We start from the raw sequence: 15981 nt of genomic DNA on the forward strand, positions 1-15981 counted from the left end.
CCAGATTCGACCATCTGGGGGGCTAAAGGGAGAGGAAAAATTCGAAAAAATTAGGTATTTATAACTTACGAGTGGGTGATCGGATCTTAATGAATTTTGATATTTAGAAGGACATCGTGACTCAGAGACCTTATTTTAAATCCTGACCGGCATTAAGCCTCTTATTTTCCTTTTTAAATCAATCTATTGATTCATAGAATTTTGTTAGAGCTCATACCATATGATCTCTTGGCTCTTAGCTCTTCTCGCCTCGTCACAAGTGCCATATGAGCTCTTAGCTCTTGTTCATCATTAGTAATAGAAGAAATCTCCAAAGGAGATTAGTTCAGTTTTCTTTTTCGGATTTTCGATTCTAATGTCTTGCACAATAGCTGGGTACAAAATCGGTACTATTACTGAGTTAAGTAACAACGTAACTGAAGCAAAATCATTGTTAAATGATTAACAATCATTTTTTAATAGATATGTCTATCTATCATTCGTCCATGCGTTATTCCTAGGGTAGTAGAACCAAGGTAGATAGTCATAGAGCCACGACAAATGGCAAATACACGGAAAAAGTAAGTTGTCGAAGATGTTGCTCTTGTTGCTGCAGCGCTTCATGGAGCCTTGTCATATAAGGTTTAGTTACTAATTATGTTTGTTAGAAACTTGTCAATATACTTATTATATTGCAAATTTCCACCTTTGATTGCAACTTTCGCTTTTATTGGAAAATACTCTAAACATTTAATTCCTTGTTTTTCCATGAGTTTGTTGCAAATATTGCACTTTTCCTTAAAACAAGGATAGAGGGATTGGTAGATGTTTTTGTTAGGAAATCAATCTTTTTGGGCCATATACTAAATAGACTTATTTCCATTTTGTGTGAGCTTTGGGAAAGATATGCAGTTTTTCCGGCAATGTAAAGCAAAACCTCATTGTTATCAATTTATCGCCGCAAAGATTTTGACAATAGTGACAACTAAATTTGGAAGGTAAGTAGAGGTCTGAAGTTTCAAACCATATAGAAACAGTCATTTATGACATCATAGATAGCTTGGTATGAAAGATAAGTAGGGCTTCCAAATGGTGCGACATCTGCGAAAACCCACTGCTTCTGTGCCCTCGATCCAAATTACTTGCCGCGTTTGTCCGTTTCAATTCCTCCTTTTTATCTATCCATGAAGAAAAAATATTCCTTTTGATAGATAGATAGATTTATTTTTTTTATAACAATACAATACTAACGGTACAATCTACTAATCCCCACAAAAGCTCCATGGCCTCTAGGAGGATTGATCGGATAGATTCTTGCAATTTGTCGGTAAGATAATCTTAAGGCTTCAGGGGAGGAATATTTATTTCTGTAAGAATGAAATGTTTAGAAAATACTTGATTTTCAAATAGAAAATAATTAATGTGCTGATTTGAGATTTCATCATTAGCAACAGAAGGAACCTGCAAAGGAGATGATTAGTTGATTTTTCATTTTTCTTTTTCGGATATTCGATTCTCCTGTCTTGCGCAATAGCTGGGTACAAAAACGGGACCATTTGACGTTATATCCCATTGATTCCATCGATGAAAGAGTTAATGGAAGAAGATCAATAGTCTAAATCTATTGATCGGCTCACCTATCAATCCAAATTTGCTTACTTGGCTTGACTATGAGCCCAAAAAGTCTGAAACGATAAACCAAAAATAAAATAATTATCTTACAAATGTGTAACTAATAACGAACGAGGAAAACTAGTAAATACTTATTCTGCCTTTCTGCTCTTAGTATATCTTTTATCGTGTCAAAACTACGACTGATGAATAAATTGTTCATATTTTAGTTATGAATGAAGAAACAAAAACATGATTTCCGACCAAATTCCGCCAATATCCAAACCTATTCAGCCAGTAATTCGTTTATGTATGGTTTTCGCTTTTAAATGTATCAAATGAGGCAAAGGGATGAGATAGCCAATGGCTCATTTCCCGGGGAAAAATCGATTTATAGGAATCCTTTTCTGAAGAACCGAAGCTAGGTATTAACAACTCCTAATGATCTCTTTGTTCATTTTCATAGATAAATAATGTATAATAGAAAATGGAAAATGCTATAGCATAATGGATGTAGTGTAGCTTTATTAGACGTATTCTGCGGAATGGGTTTTTCAGCTGTGTTTATAATAAAGCTTGCCTTTATATATCTGAATAGCAAGGGGTTACTGACGCTTGTTAAACAATTATAATAAAACAGGCTCTTTCATGTGAAAGTAGAAATCGGCACTAAAGATAAAAAACGGATTTAAAATTGTTCTTTATGTGAGAAGACCTCTGCCTTGTTTATATTGAAGTTTAAATTTAATTAACATTGAAATTAATTAATATTTGAGTGAGTTGGGCTAAACATTCTAGAGTAATTCTTATGGCTGACACTCCCGACCGAATATTTGAGACAAATTTCTTTTGAAATTAGAAAAGATCGAAATTTGGAATTTCAGCGTTCCTATGCATGGTTGCCACCACGATGAGTTTCTAAAGTCCTACAATTGCCCGGATTTACGGGCATTTCGGTTTTATAGTAAAACAAATAGACTGTAATACAGCTAGTATAGTACAATTTTGCTATTTTGACTCTATTTTTAGCAACCCTGAGCATTTCCACAGTGCTACACATAATGAAATAGTGCTAAAATAGCACTTTCGTGCTACAGGTGGCAACCCTGTTCCTATATGATGGATCGGACGGAGGATATGTCGAAACTAAGTTTTCGTCATTCCAGTGATCTGTTTGAGTTGTGCTGGTGTAACATAAAAATCGATGAAGAACTCGAATCATTCATAAATATCTTTTAAATGTAAAAAAGTGGCTTGAGCGTAGAAGCATCTTGTTTTCTTGTAACGTGTTTGATCGCTAAGCAATTTCTCGAAATAGAATTCGCCTGAGTTCTAGGCCCAGCTATCTTTCTATAATATACAATTAACTGAATTTATAATATTTGGACAAAATAAGAGTGTATTTTACAAGTCAAATTTCGGTGCTATTTACTACTCTACAAACTTCGTCTAGGGGGGGGGGGTCCTAAAAAAATCTTGTTTTTATTTTGTAAGCCACATTGGTCGGCCGTAACAAAAACAAAATTGAAGAAATAAGAATTGAGAATGGGGTTAATTCAAGGCCACCCAAAATACCGGATGAACAAATTGAACAAAGAAGGGAGGGGGTTGTCGCACCGAAATATTCAGTTTGCTCTTCCAGCTATTTCGTTGGCTTTAAAAGAACCCCAATCTCAATTTGTACAATTTTGTTTTGTTAAAGAATCTTATGACTGAACCTGCTGTTCAGAGGAGACAGAGCCTGAAACTAACTGTTCTTGCGCTCCTTGGACACCGTTAAGTTGTGCAACAACTTTTGGATGGATTCGCTGACATATGTTTTGCGGAAGAAATACTAAATTTGTCTACTCGCAATTGGTTAAATGTTTTAGCTATCTACCACTCGACACTTTTAGAATAGTATGTCGCCCTTATTTTTTATTTATTTATTATTTTTTTTAAATGATGACCGCGCTTTCCTTAAAGACGGTCTCTAACATACGCCATTCATGCTGAAAATCGACTTTATGCTCTATCTACATCAAATCAATGCTGATGCTTTAAACCGCATGATCTATAGAAGTTGATGCTGTATTACTGCACTCTTGTGACACAAAGTTTAACCCAATCTCTGCTGTTGTTTCTGAAAATACATCATGGTAAACTCTAGCCCATAGTTACTGAAAGTTTAAAAACGTTTTTTGAAAAAAAGTGAGACAGTTCGTTGTAAAGAAATGTAAGTAAGGAGCTATCCGGCTCAATAGTAATCGAAACTCTAAAAAAAGGAATTTTGATACCAATAGATACTTACACCATCGCATGCAGCGTATCAGAGGACCGTACTGTAGAGGTTTCAAGCTCCTATATACAAAAATGTGGAATTTTGTATTTTTTTTTTTTTTTGCCAGAAGAACGATCACGGATGCGTGTTTATTCTTTTTTTACCCAGGGTGATCCTATTGACCCAATGGTCTTAGTAGGTCGTGAGAGGGCTCATTCTAACGGAAATTAAAAGTTATAGTGCCCTTTTTAAGTGACCAACAAATTGGTGGGCAACTAGGACCCCTTCCTCGCTCATTTTTTCCCAAAGTCACCGGATCAAAATTTTGATACTGGCATTTTTTCAGAATAGTCGAAAAATATAACAACTGTGTCTTTAAGGACGACTTAATCCCCCACTGTCCCTGGGAAAAGCGGTGCAAGTTATGGACTTTGCACGTTGTTTACATATAGTATTGGTTATTGGGGAGTATACAGACGTTTTACGGATATTTCCATGGAGGGTTTTATTATGGGGGAAGAGAATTTCCATGAAGCGGGTGCTGGATTTTCCAGCATTACTTAAAAAAACAATGAGAAATTAAATATAAAAAGACAAATTTTTTCAACTGAAAATAAGGAGCAACATTAAAACTTAAAACGAACAGAAAATAAAATGTATATTAGGGGGTTCGTCCCCTCTTCAATACATCGTTCTCTACGCTAAAGTATTTTTATTAATTTCAAAAGAGCTATTTATTCTAATTAAACGGCCTTTGTGATTCTTAAAAGAAGGGTCATTCATAAAGAATTGGAACAAAACTCGAACTTTAATGTAAAGAGTGAGGTATTGACGAGGGATTAAAAAATCTGTCATCTCAAGATTTTGATTGGATGTGGTTAGGGAAATGGTGGGCGTAGGAGGGGGTTAGTTGCCCCCCCCCCAATTACTTTTGACAGTTAAAAAGGGCACTGGACCTTTCAGTTTCCAATCGAATGAGCTGTTTTTGAAGTTTCTACGACAAAAATGGCTATCTCAAAATTCTTACTAGATGTATTTCGAGAAAACACAAGGTGTGGGGAGTATCTACCGTCTGATCACTGAGTCTTAAAAAGGGATTAGAATTTGTGATTACCAATCCAATGAGTCCCCTCCAAAGTTTATACGATCGCCCTCTCTACATATGCCTTATATACCCCAGGGCATAACTTAAAACACCTGATGGCTGTGTGTGTCTGGAATGGGTATCATCCTCAAAGACATAATTTTCCGACCTTACAATTACATTGAACAAAGCAGTCATCTCTATATTTTGATTAGGTTCGTTTTGAGGAATGGTGGGCGGAGGAGGGGGTTAGTTGCGCTCCAATTACTTTTGACAGTTAAAAAGGTTACTCGACCTTTCAGTTTCCAACCGAATGAGCTGTTTTCGAAGTTTATACGACAAAAATGGCGATCTCAAAATTTCTATCAGATGCATTTCGGCAAAATACGAGGTGCGTGGGGGTATCCACCGTTTAATCACTATGAATCTTAAAAGGTGCACCAGAACTTCTTGTTATCAATCCAATGAGCTCCCATAAAGTTTTTACGGTCAACCTTTCTATATATATATACTTTATATGCCCCAGGGTGTAACTAACAACACTTGTCCTGAGGGCTCTAGGCGGGAGGGGAGGGTGTCATCCTTAAAGACATATTTTCCGGACTTTTTAATTACGTTGAACAAAAGGGCTGTTTCAAAATTTTGATTGGATGTGTTTGGGGAATTTGTGGTAGTGGAAGGGGGGTTAGTTGCTCTCCAATCACTTCGACTGTTAAAAAGGGCATAAGTCCTTTGAATTTCCAACCAAATAGTTCTCTTCGAAGTTTATACGGCAACAAATAGCCTTCTCAAAGTTTCTACGAAATGCATTTCAGGAAAATACAAGGTGTGTGGGGGGTGGTATCCACCCTCCAATAACTTTGAACCTCAAAAAGGGCACTAAGACTTTTGATTAGCAATCCAATGAGCCCCCTCCCCGGAAGTTTATGTGATCACTTTCTATATACTTTATATACTCCCAGGGCATAACTTACAGCCTTTACCCTGAGGGTTGTGGGGGGGTCATCCTCAAATACGCAATTTCTTGACCTTTCAACTACGTTTAACAAAATGGCTATCTCAAAAATTTGACTGGATGCCTTTGGGGAAATGGTGGGCGTGGGAGGGGGGTTAGTTGCTTTCTGATCAGTTTCGATTATAAAAAAAGGCACTAACCCCTTCGATTTCCAATCGAATAAACCCTTTTCGAAGTTTCTACAACAACACCTTCGATACGAAGTGCCCTAGTCTAAAGAAAGCTTCCCTCTTCTAGAGGGGGACAAACATATTTTTTCTCATAGGGGGGAGATTTTTCTTATGTTAATACACAAAGAGACCATGTTTCAATGAAAATGCCTAAGAAATGACATCTTTAAGAATCTAGAGAGGGGCGAAATTTGCCACATTGACGTCACTGAGTTTTGGTTTTAAATTTCTATGTTAAAAATTATTCGCAAGTTGTTCTATACATATTCTAAATATATTAGCTTAAGGTAGGATTGTAAGTGAGTAGACTATGAATTTTTTTATTACTTATGGCGACAACAGGCGTGTATGCAGAGGACTCTTTTGAGCCTGTAGCCTTTTGAAATGTTTAGGTTCTCCCGGTCACCACTCTCTCCCGTTCTCTTTTTCTGGTTAATCTCCCTATTTTCTGGAATTCTGACAAAATTATAATTTTCTGAACTTGTGATACAGGGTCTAATTTTCTTTTTTAACATTCGAACATCTTGGCCAAAACGTCCCAGAAACAACAATGGGTTCCCCACCCACCATCTTAGAATTATTCGCTGCAAAAGAGTAAATGGCGTAAGCGGTTTAATTGTTTATTTAGACTGAATTTGTTATATTCGTTACTTTGATAATTATAATTTTTTAGGGTAACTGACCTACTTCTTTTTCTTCTTTCCCTTTTTTGTCCCTATTGAACCAAATAAACAACTTTTAAGCAGGAAATACATCGAAAATAAAGATCATATTGTTTTCCTACTAATTTGTTTCGCATAAATGAAAAAAATTATTAATAAACTAAATTTAGTTAACTAATGAAGTTAATTGTATTTCTAATTTCAGAATCTTCAAGCCACAGCGAAAATTCTGCTTCTCAGTCGTCGGACTCTGGTAACTCCGCACAAAGTGGTGGCTCTGTTATTCAGAAGTGATGCTTTTATTCGGTGTTGTAAGCCATAACTCAAAAGTAGCGTTTCTTTTTTTTTACAAGTTGTGTATTTGCTACTTTTTGTGCCATCCTTGTATTTGTACTTATTGATCTGAATTTGGTCAGTTTTTATATAATGATGTTTTTATAAGAAATATAATCTGTGATTTGTTCTATGGCAAAGTCTGATTTTATTATAGCTAAAAGACCAACCCAATTATGTTGATTATATCACATGGTTATTTGGATTCTTTTTGGAATCGAAAGAAAAATATCTTGTCCATTTTAGACCTAGACACGAACGCAGAAATTTTCTCGAGTAATATTTTTAATAATGATAGAAATGATGAGGTTATGATATTTTTTTGATAATTTAAATTAAAAGTGTTCAGAAATCAGGCAAAATTTTGAATATTGGGGAAAGGGGTTTGAGCCACCCTCCCCGGCCTGCTACGTTCCTATTTACACAAATCAAGCTAACAGAAAAAATATCGATTCTGGCTACATGTGTAACTGAACAGATATGCATATAATGTTCACTCATCCATAACTTGTCCGACTCAGTCTAGTCTTCTTTGTTTTACCAATTATCAAGTCGGTTTTTGAAATAAACAAAAAAAAAATAAATGAATTTTTATCTTTGGAAATATACGAAAACACTATAGAGATACGCACTTTACGAGATAAGCCAAAAAAGTTTGGTTCTAGGAGACAATTATAACTCTGAAATGAGAGATGAAACGAAATTATTTTATTTAAATTTACAGGCATTGCTCTAGTCTTAATTCACAAATCAAATTCTTTGTTAAAATCCCTAAAAGAATTACTGCATTTTACTAACTATATCTCCATGCTTTTTATAGTGTTAAAAATAACACTTGCTATTACAGTGTTGTAGGAAAAGGTAGTTTTTCCCATAAAATTGATTCTTGTAATTATTTATTTCTTATATTATCTTTTCGAAAGATAAGTGTGTATAAATACTACATTCACTCATTACATCATATATGTTTATAACCTTTACGATGATCGTACATCAAGCTTGTGCATGAAAATGAAGTTTTTTATAAAAATTTGTTCTATTTTAAAAACTGTTTTATTTTTTAATTACAAAGGCACTATATACAGTAATTTTCTTTAAAATGAGCCATTAAACAGCTCTCTATGAATTTCCAGTGTCCAGCTAGCTAAGGAGAAATAAAAAATAAAAAAGGACGCTGTCGATGCAGAATATCGTGGTCGCAGCAACTTTTCATGATTTTTTAGTCAATATATTTCCGTTGCTGTTCAAGCGAAGGGATGGTAAGTTTTTGTAGTCAATATATTTCCGTTGCTGTTCAAGCGAAGGGACGGTAAGTTTTTGTAGTCGATATATTTCCGTTGCTGTTCAAGCGAAGGGACGGTAAGTTTTTGTAGTCAATATATTTCCGTTGCTGTTCAAGCGAAGGGACGGTAAGTTTTCTACATACGGTTTCGGGCAAAACAGTTCTAATAGTGTGCTTCTTTTTTTAATCTGACTCTATCTTTAGGAGCTATGGGTTAATATATTTCTTAGTATTGCACGTGATCGTCTCTTACTAGGTTGCTAGCTACTGCTGCAACTCGGATATTATCAAATTGTCAGAGAGAAAGATCTAAACTTATTGTGAAGTGTTTTGTTCTAATACTATCTTTTTTGTACACGCCATTTTTATGTCAAAACTCGCGAATTCTATTACTGTTTCGGAACATTCTGGCATGCAAATGAGATACCGATGAAAAAGTAGAAATTATATTAGTAGAAAAAGTACAAGGTAGAAAAATTAGAAACTGTGTACAGTAGAAAAAGTATAATACAAAGAAAAATTTAAATTTTCAGACTTTATAAGTGGTACGGCAGGGCTAATGACTTAATAAAGGGCCTTCATTAAAAGTTTTACTCGTAATTATATTTCCAGTTCTTTTTAATTATGCATAAGTGCGAAGACAGTGTGGTCTAGGGACGTTTGAAAGAAAGAGGCCTATTTTAAAACTGTCTAACAGAGTTGTCATCAGTTTTTGTAAAATGTGTTGCAGAATTTGCTGAAGAGGTGTTCAGTAGCTCGGTCAGATCCTAAACTACGGTAGCCTAGTTGATTTGAGTAAAGTTAATTCAGTCCTAGATTTTACTGTAGTTCTGACAAGGTTTAGAGCGTCATAAGTTTGCTTCTTTATCAGCAAGGCGATTGTCAGATTTTTAGTAAAAGTTTTCAGGCGATTAAATGGAGTCCTTGTTAACTATCCAAAGACCACCTTTCTCAAAATTTCGACCAAAAAGGTGCGTATTTCTAAGACTGTTAGACAGAGATGTAATCAGTTGTGGTAAAATTTGTTCTAGATTCAGCTAGAAAGGTTTTCATTTGGAGTTCGTTTGGAGCTTAACTACGGTAGGGGACTTGAGTAAAGTTAAGCCTACCGTAGTTTATTTTAGTTCAAACAAGTTTTAGAGCGTCGTACGTTTACTTCTTTATCAGTTAGGTGATTGTCAGATTATTAGTCAAAGTTTTCAGGGGATTCAATGGAACCCTTTTCAAACACCCGAAGACCACATTTCTCAAAAATTTGACCAAAAAGGGGTTGTATTTCTAAGACTATTAGACAGAGTTGTGGTCAGTTGTGGTAATATTTGTCCTAGATTTAGCTAAAAAGATTTTCATTTGGAGTTCGTTCGGACCCTTGAATACGGTAGCGGTTTTGACTAAAGTCAAGTCAACCGTAGTTTAGTATAGTTCTGACAAGTTTTAGAACGTCATAAGTTTGTTTTTTTTGCCAGTAAGGCGATTGTCAGATTAAGAGTCAAAGTTTTAAGGGGATTCAACGGAATTCTTTTTAAATACCCTAAGAACACCTTTCTCACAAATTTTAAAATCCGTAAGGGAATTTATCAAACAGTTCGTGGTAACGAACTGTAGTAAGGAGCGACCCGGCTCAATAATAAACGAAACACTAAAAAACGGAACTTCGATGCTTAGAGATATATCAAAAGAATCGGATTTTTATGCTGATTTTAAATATAAAATCGAGGGTTGTCCCCTCCGCAATCCCTCGCTCTTTACGCTAAAGTTTTTAATTATTTTAAAAAGTAGAATTGTGGCAAAGAGTCAAACTTTAGCGTAAAGAGCGAGGAATTGCGGAGGGGACAACCCATTTCATATACGGAGTAATTTCTGTTGGTTTAAGTTTTAATGTGACTCCTTACTTTCAGTTAAAAATTTTTTTTTTATTTCTGAACGTTTTTGAACTAATGCATGTTTGATTTTTGTTCTCCGCACATAAATTATTAAAAATGAAATTTGCATAGTAATTATTTTTTTGGCTAAATGGCTTTCTCTTAGTTTTGATCGAACGATTTTGAGAAATAAGGGGTGGGGAAGGAGGCGTAGTTGCCCTCCAATTTTTTGGTTACTTAAAAAGGCAACTAGAACTTTTAATTTTTAACGAACGTTTTTATTAGTAAAATATACGTAACTTAAGAATTAACTTACGTAACAAACTTTTATAGTCTTACATTTTTATTATGTATATGACGGGGTTTGTCCCCTCGTTAATACTTCGCTCTTTACGCGAAACCTTAAGTTTTGTCCCAATTCTTTAAGATTGACCCCTGAATGCATAAAGAGCGAGGTATTAATCTCCTCCTAAATACCTCGCTCTTTATGCTAAAGTATTTTTAGAACCCCTCATATGCTTAATAATCTCTATTCGTTTTGAGTTTTAATGATACTCCTTACTTTCAATTGAAAAAAACTTTCATGTTTTTTCTTTCATTGTTTTTTCTTTATATAGCAATGCTAGAAAATCCTGCGCCCTTTTCATTGAATTTCTCTTCCCCCATGAAATATTCCTCTAAGGAAAGATCCTCCCACATAGCCCCCTTCCCTCAACCCCACCCCCAAACCAAAAATATTCCCCGGAAAAGGTCTCTACACTTCCCAATAACCATTACTGTATGTAAACACTGGTCAAAGTTTGTAACTTGCAGCCCCTCCCCCAGGGACTGTGGGTGAGTAAGTCATCCCCAAATACATAGTTATAAGGCTTTTGACTATTCTGAATACAATTGCTATCTCATAATTTTGATCCGGTGACTTGGGGGGAAAATTAGCGTGGGGGAGGGCATAGGCGCCCTCCAATTTTTTTGGTCACTTAAAAAGGGCACTAGAACTTTTCTTTTCCGTTAGAATGAGCCCTTTTGCGACATTCTTGGACCACTTGGTCGATATGATGACCCCTGGAAAAAAAAAACCCGTGATCTGTCTTCTGGCAAAAGATATCGAAATTCCACATTTTTGTAGATAGGAGCTTGAAATTTTTGCTACAGGGTTCTCTGATACGCTTTTATCAACATCAAAATATCTTTTAGCATCTAAATTCCTGTTTTTGGTGTTACCACGAACTGTTTGATAGAGTCTTCAGTTACATAATGAAATTATAAAAAAAGGCCACGTAGCACTCGTTATGGGAAATCAAATTTTTGCTGAGAATTCTGAGAAATGCAATTTTTGCTGAGAATGCTGAGAAACTGCTGTATACTTCCCAATAACCATTACTATATCTAAGCATTGGTTAAGGTTTGTAACTTGTAGCCCCCCACAGTGACTGTGGGGGAGCAAGTCATCCCCAAAGACATAGTTATAAGGCTTTTGACTATGCTGAATACAATTGCTATCTCAGAATTTTGATGCGATGACTTGGGGGAAAAATTAGCGTGGGAGAGGGCCTAGGTGCCCTCCAATTTTTTTGGTCACTTAAAAAGGGCACTAGAATGTTTCATTTCCGTTAGAATGAGCCCTCTCGAAACATTCTAGGACCACTGGGTCGATATAATTAACCCTAAAGAAAAAAAAAACATATAAACACGCATCTGTGATCTGTCTTCTGGCAAAAAAAATACAAAATTCCGCATTTTTGTAGATAAGAGATTGAAACTTCTACAGTAGGGGTGTCTGATACGATGTTAGGGGTCGTTACCAAGAACTGTCTGAAAATGGTCTAAGTTTGTGACTTTCAGTCCCTCCCCCTGGAACTGTGGGGGAGTAAGTCATTACCAAAGACATAGGTATTAGGCTTGTGACTTTGCTAAACAAAATGGCTATCTCAAAATTTTGATCCGGTGACTTTGGGGAAACAATGAGCTTAGGAGGGGGCCTAAGTGCCGTCCAATTTTTTGGTCACTTGAAAAGGGCACTAGAACTTTTAATTTCAGTTAGAGTGAGCCCTTGCACGACATTCTAGGACCACTAAGTTGATACAATCACCCCTGGGAAAAAGAAGAAACAAAAAAACAACAACAAATAAACACGCACCCGTGATCAGTCTTCTGGCAAAAAAAAAATTCCACATTTTTATAGATAGGTGCTTGAAACCTCTACAGTAGCGTTCTCTGATACGCTGAATGTGATGGTGTGATTTTCGTTAAGATACTATAACGTTTAACGGGTATTTCTCCCTATTTTTCAAAATAAGGCAAATTTTCTCAGGCTCGTAGCTTTCGATGGGTAGGACTAAATTTGATGCCATTTACCGTACCAAAACTTCCATATTTTTTTTTGTGTTTTCAGGAAAGTGCTACGTTTCTGTAATCCTAAGAACATGTGGAAATATCACCAGATGTTTTATTGGCTCTAGTTTTATTGATGTATGTTAGATAGGCTGGGAAGTAATAATTTTTGTTCGTTTTATGTTACAACTTCGCTCTTTACTTACGTCGGAAAAACTTTGGTTTTCTTAAATTAATGAAGGAAAGGCAATAGAGTTTTTGTCATTTTCTATGTCTACCTAGTACACGTATCTCTAAATACAGTTTTGTTTTTTCTTACTCTTGTATGTTTGCAAGACGCTCAAAGACGGATTCTCGAGAAATATTTTACTGCGTAGCATGCAAAGGGGAAGAATTAAAATGGTTCAGATTAAGCTTAAATAAATAAAAAGATTAGGCCAGTTATATACGGTTTAAAATCACAATAGATGATAAACAAATACAATGAACTAAGTACAAAATAACAAGAACTAAATATAACAACTGTAATATATATAGTATAGAATTCTAATATATAACATTACCATAAAAACTTTGAATTTAAGAAATATTACTTATGAAAAGATTAGGAAGGAATTATTAAGAAACAGGCTTCAGGCCTTTCAAACAGTTCGTGGTAACGAAATGTAGTAACGAGCGACCCGGCTCAATAGTAACCAAAACTCTAAAAAAAGGAATTTTGATGTCTATTTTGACCAAAAAAATGGGGCGCACCTAGGCCCCCTCCCATGCTCATTTTTGCCCAAAGTCATCGGACCAAAGTTCTGAGATAGCCATTTTGTTCAATATAATCAAAAACCAAATAATTATGTCTCTCGGGACTTAATCTCCCACAGTCTCCGGGGGAGTGGCTGCAAGTTACAAACTTTGACCATTATTTACATATAGTAAGGGTTATCGGGAAGTTCACAGACGTTTTCAGGGGGACTTTTTCGTGGGGGAAGGGATTACATGTGAATATTCTTCCATGGAAGAATTTATCATGAGGGATGGGAATTTCCATAGGGGCTGCAGGATTTTCTATTATTATTTTCAAAAAAAAACAGTGAAAAAATAAATAAGAAAAATTTTCAGCTGGAAGTAAGGAGCAGCATTGAAACCTAAAAAGATGTACATAGATGTATGTATATAAGGGGGTTCGTCTCCTCCATAATACCTCACTCTTTACACTAAAGTATTCTCAGTAATTTCAACTATTTGTTCTACTGCCTTTGTGATTCAGGGGCCATTCTTAAAGAAATGGGAAAAAAATTAACCTTTAGTGTAAAGAGTGAGGTATGGACGAGCGGGCGAACCCCCTCATATGCGTAATAAAAATATAGAAATACAGAAGTTTGTTACGTAAGTTAATTTGTAAGCTACGTAAATTTATTACTAATGAAAACGCTCGTAAAAAAAGTTCTAGCTGCCTTTTTAAGTAAGCGAAAATTGGAGGACAAATAGGCCTCCTCTCCCATCCTTTTTTTTTTATCAAAATCATCCGATCAAAACTATGAGAAAGCCATTTAGCCGGAAAAAAAAATTAAAATGGAAATTTTCGTTTGATTATTCATGTGGGGAGAGCCAAAATCGAAACATGCATTGATTCAAAAACGTTCAGAAATCAAATAAAGAAAAAAACAAGTTTTTTTAACTGCAAGCAAGAGAGACTTTAAAACTTAAAATGAACAGAAATTATCCGTATATGCAAGGAGTTGTTCCCTCCTCAACGCCTTGCTCTTTACGCTAGAGTTTTTTATTCTTTTAAAAAGTAGAATTGTGAGAAAGAGTCAAACTTCAGCGTAAAGAGCTAGGTGTCGAGGAGGGGGCAACCCCTTTCATATACAGAATAATTTCTTTTCGTTTTAAGTTTTAAAGTCGCTCCTTACTTGCAGTTAAAAAAAACTAATTTTTTTAATTTAATATCGATAGGAAATGGTCAAAGCAAACGTTTTATCTTATAAATCTGTTTATTTAATTCAGTTTCGAAATAATTTCTCTTTCTTGAATATTTGAAGCTCCCTAAAATATCGTCACTTTCTTCTGTAGAAAGCCGTCTGAAGTTATTGCATATCAGTAAAATATAATGAACTAAATACTGGCAACTCAAATCATAGTTTTGACGATAGATAAATAAACATAGTTATATGAAAAGTCAAGTAAAATTCAAGTATAGCATAGTGGAGTGTCCACATACACACAAGAGATTTTGAAAATCTAAAATTTCTAGACAAAAAAAAGTATGAGTTTTTAAATATAGTGGCTCCGAGGTTAGAAATAAGTTATTTAAGATTCTGAATATGATTTTTGAAAAGGGGGAAGGACCTAACGAGTTTGGGAAAACCTAAATTAAACCAGTGTATGATAAAGGTGATAAGAGTGAGTGTGATAATTATCGAGGCTTTGGTCTGGTCTATGTAGGTAGTAAATTAATTAGTAATATGATACTTTTGAGAGTGAGAGATGCTGTAGACAAAGTTTTAAGAAAAGAACAGTGCGGTTTTAGAAAAGGTAGAGGAAGTGTCGACCAAATTTTTACTCTTAGGTTAATAATGGAGAAGCGCCTTAGCTGTCAAACGCCTTTGGTTCTCAGTTTTATAGAATATGAGCAAGCGTTCGATTTTGTTGATAGAAGAGCTTTAGGAAAGGTATTATCCTTATATGGTATACCATACAAATACATTAAAGTGATTAGTGCTATGTACGAGAATAATGCTGCTGCGATTAAGGTGGGAAATGAGGTTAGCAGCTGGTTTTGTATTAAATCAGGAGTTAAGCAGGGTTGTGTTCTATCCCCCTTTATATGGATCATTTTGATGGACTTTATCTTAAGGAGCATAGCACAGGCAATGGGAGACCACGGAATTAAACGAGGAGGAATGGCTCTCCTGGACTTAGATTATGCTGCTGATCCTAAATAAAAATATGAGCAAAATGAATGAACTTTTAGAGGTTTTGAGAGTTCAGGGTGCTAGAATAGGTTTGAGAATTAATGTTAAGAAGACCAAGTCACTAAGGCTAGGAATAAGTGAAGATGAAAAGGTGACACTGGGTAACAAAAAGACTGATCATGTGGGCAGCTTCACTTACCTTGGTAGTATTATTAGTAAAAACGGTGGACAGTGAAGATATTAAAAGTAGAATAGCCAAGACTCAGTTTTTTTTTTAAGTTAATAAAAGTTTGGTAGGATAGGAAGATAAGTCTGCAAACCAAGATTAGAATATTGGAAGCTACAGTGATGACAATGGTCAAATATGGCTCTGACGCATGGAAGTTCCGAAAAGAGGATGCACATTTACTAGATGTTTTCCAGAGAAATTCCCTATGGATTGTTCTGGGTACCCTGCAGACCAATCGTATTTCAAACAGTAGG

At 35.4% G+C, this 15981-nt stretch overlaps 1 protein-coding gene and 1 long non-coding RNA gene across 2 annotated transcripts in view; both read left to right on the forward strand.

Moving 5' to 3' along the window:
* Nucleotides 1-7245, forward strand: part of LOC136032382 (uncharacterized) — a 30289-nt gene extending 23044 nt beyond the window's left edge. The window contains exon 2 of the long non-coding RNA XR_010618713.1: nucleotides 6987-7245. This is a non-coding gene — a long non-coding RNA (uncharacterized LOC136032382). The remainder of the gene's footprint in view (nucleotides 1-6986) is intronic.
* A 7803-nt stretch (nucleotides 7246-15048) lies between these two features.
* On the forward strand, nucleotides 15049-15528 carry LOC136032370 (uncharacterized). Its single transcript, XM_065712693.1, has one exon. It carries the CDS (start codon nucleotides 15049-15051, stop codon nucleotides 15526-15528), a length of 480 nt encoding a protein of 159 aa, XP_065568765.1.
* The last annotated feature ends 453 nt before the right edge of the window (nucleotides 15529-15981 follow it).

Source organism: Artemia franciscana, chromosome 10, assembly GCF_032884065.1.
Source record: "Artemia franciscana chromosome 10, ASM3288406v1, whole genome shotgun sequence".
Lineage (NCBI taxonomy): Eukaryota > Metazoa > Arthropoda > Branchiopoda > Anostraca > Artemiidae > Artemia > Artemia franciscana.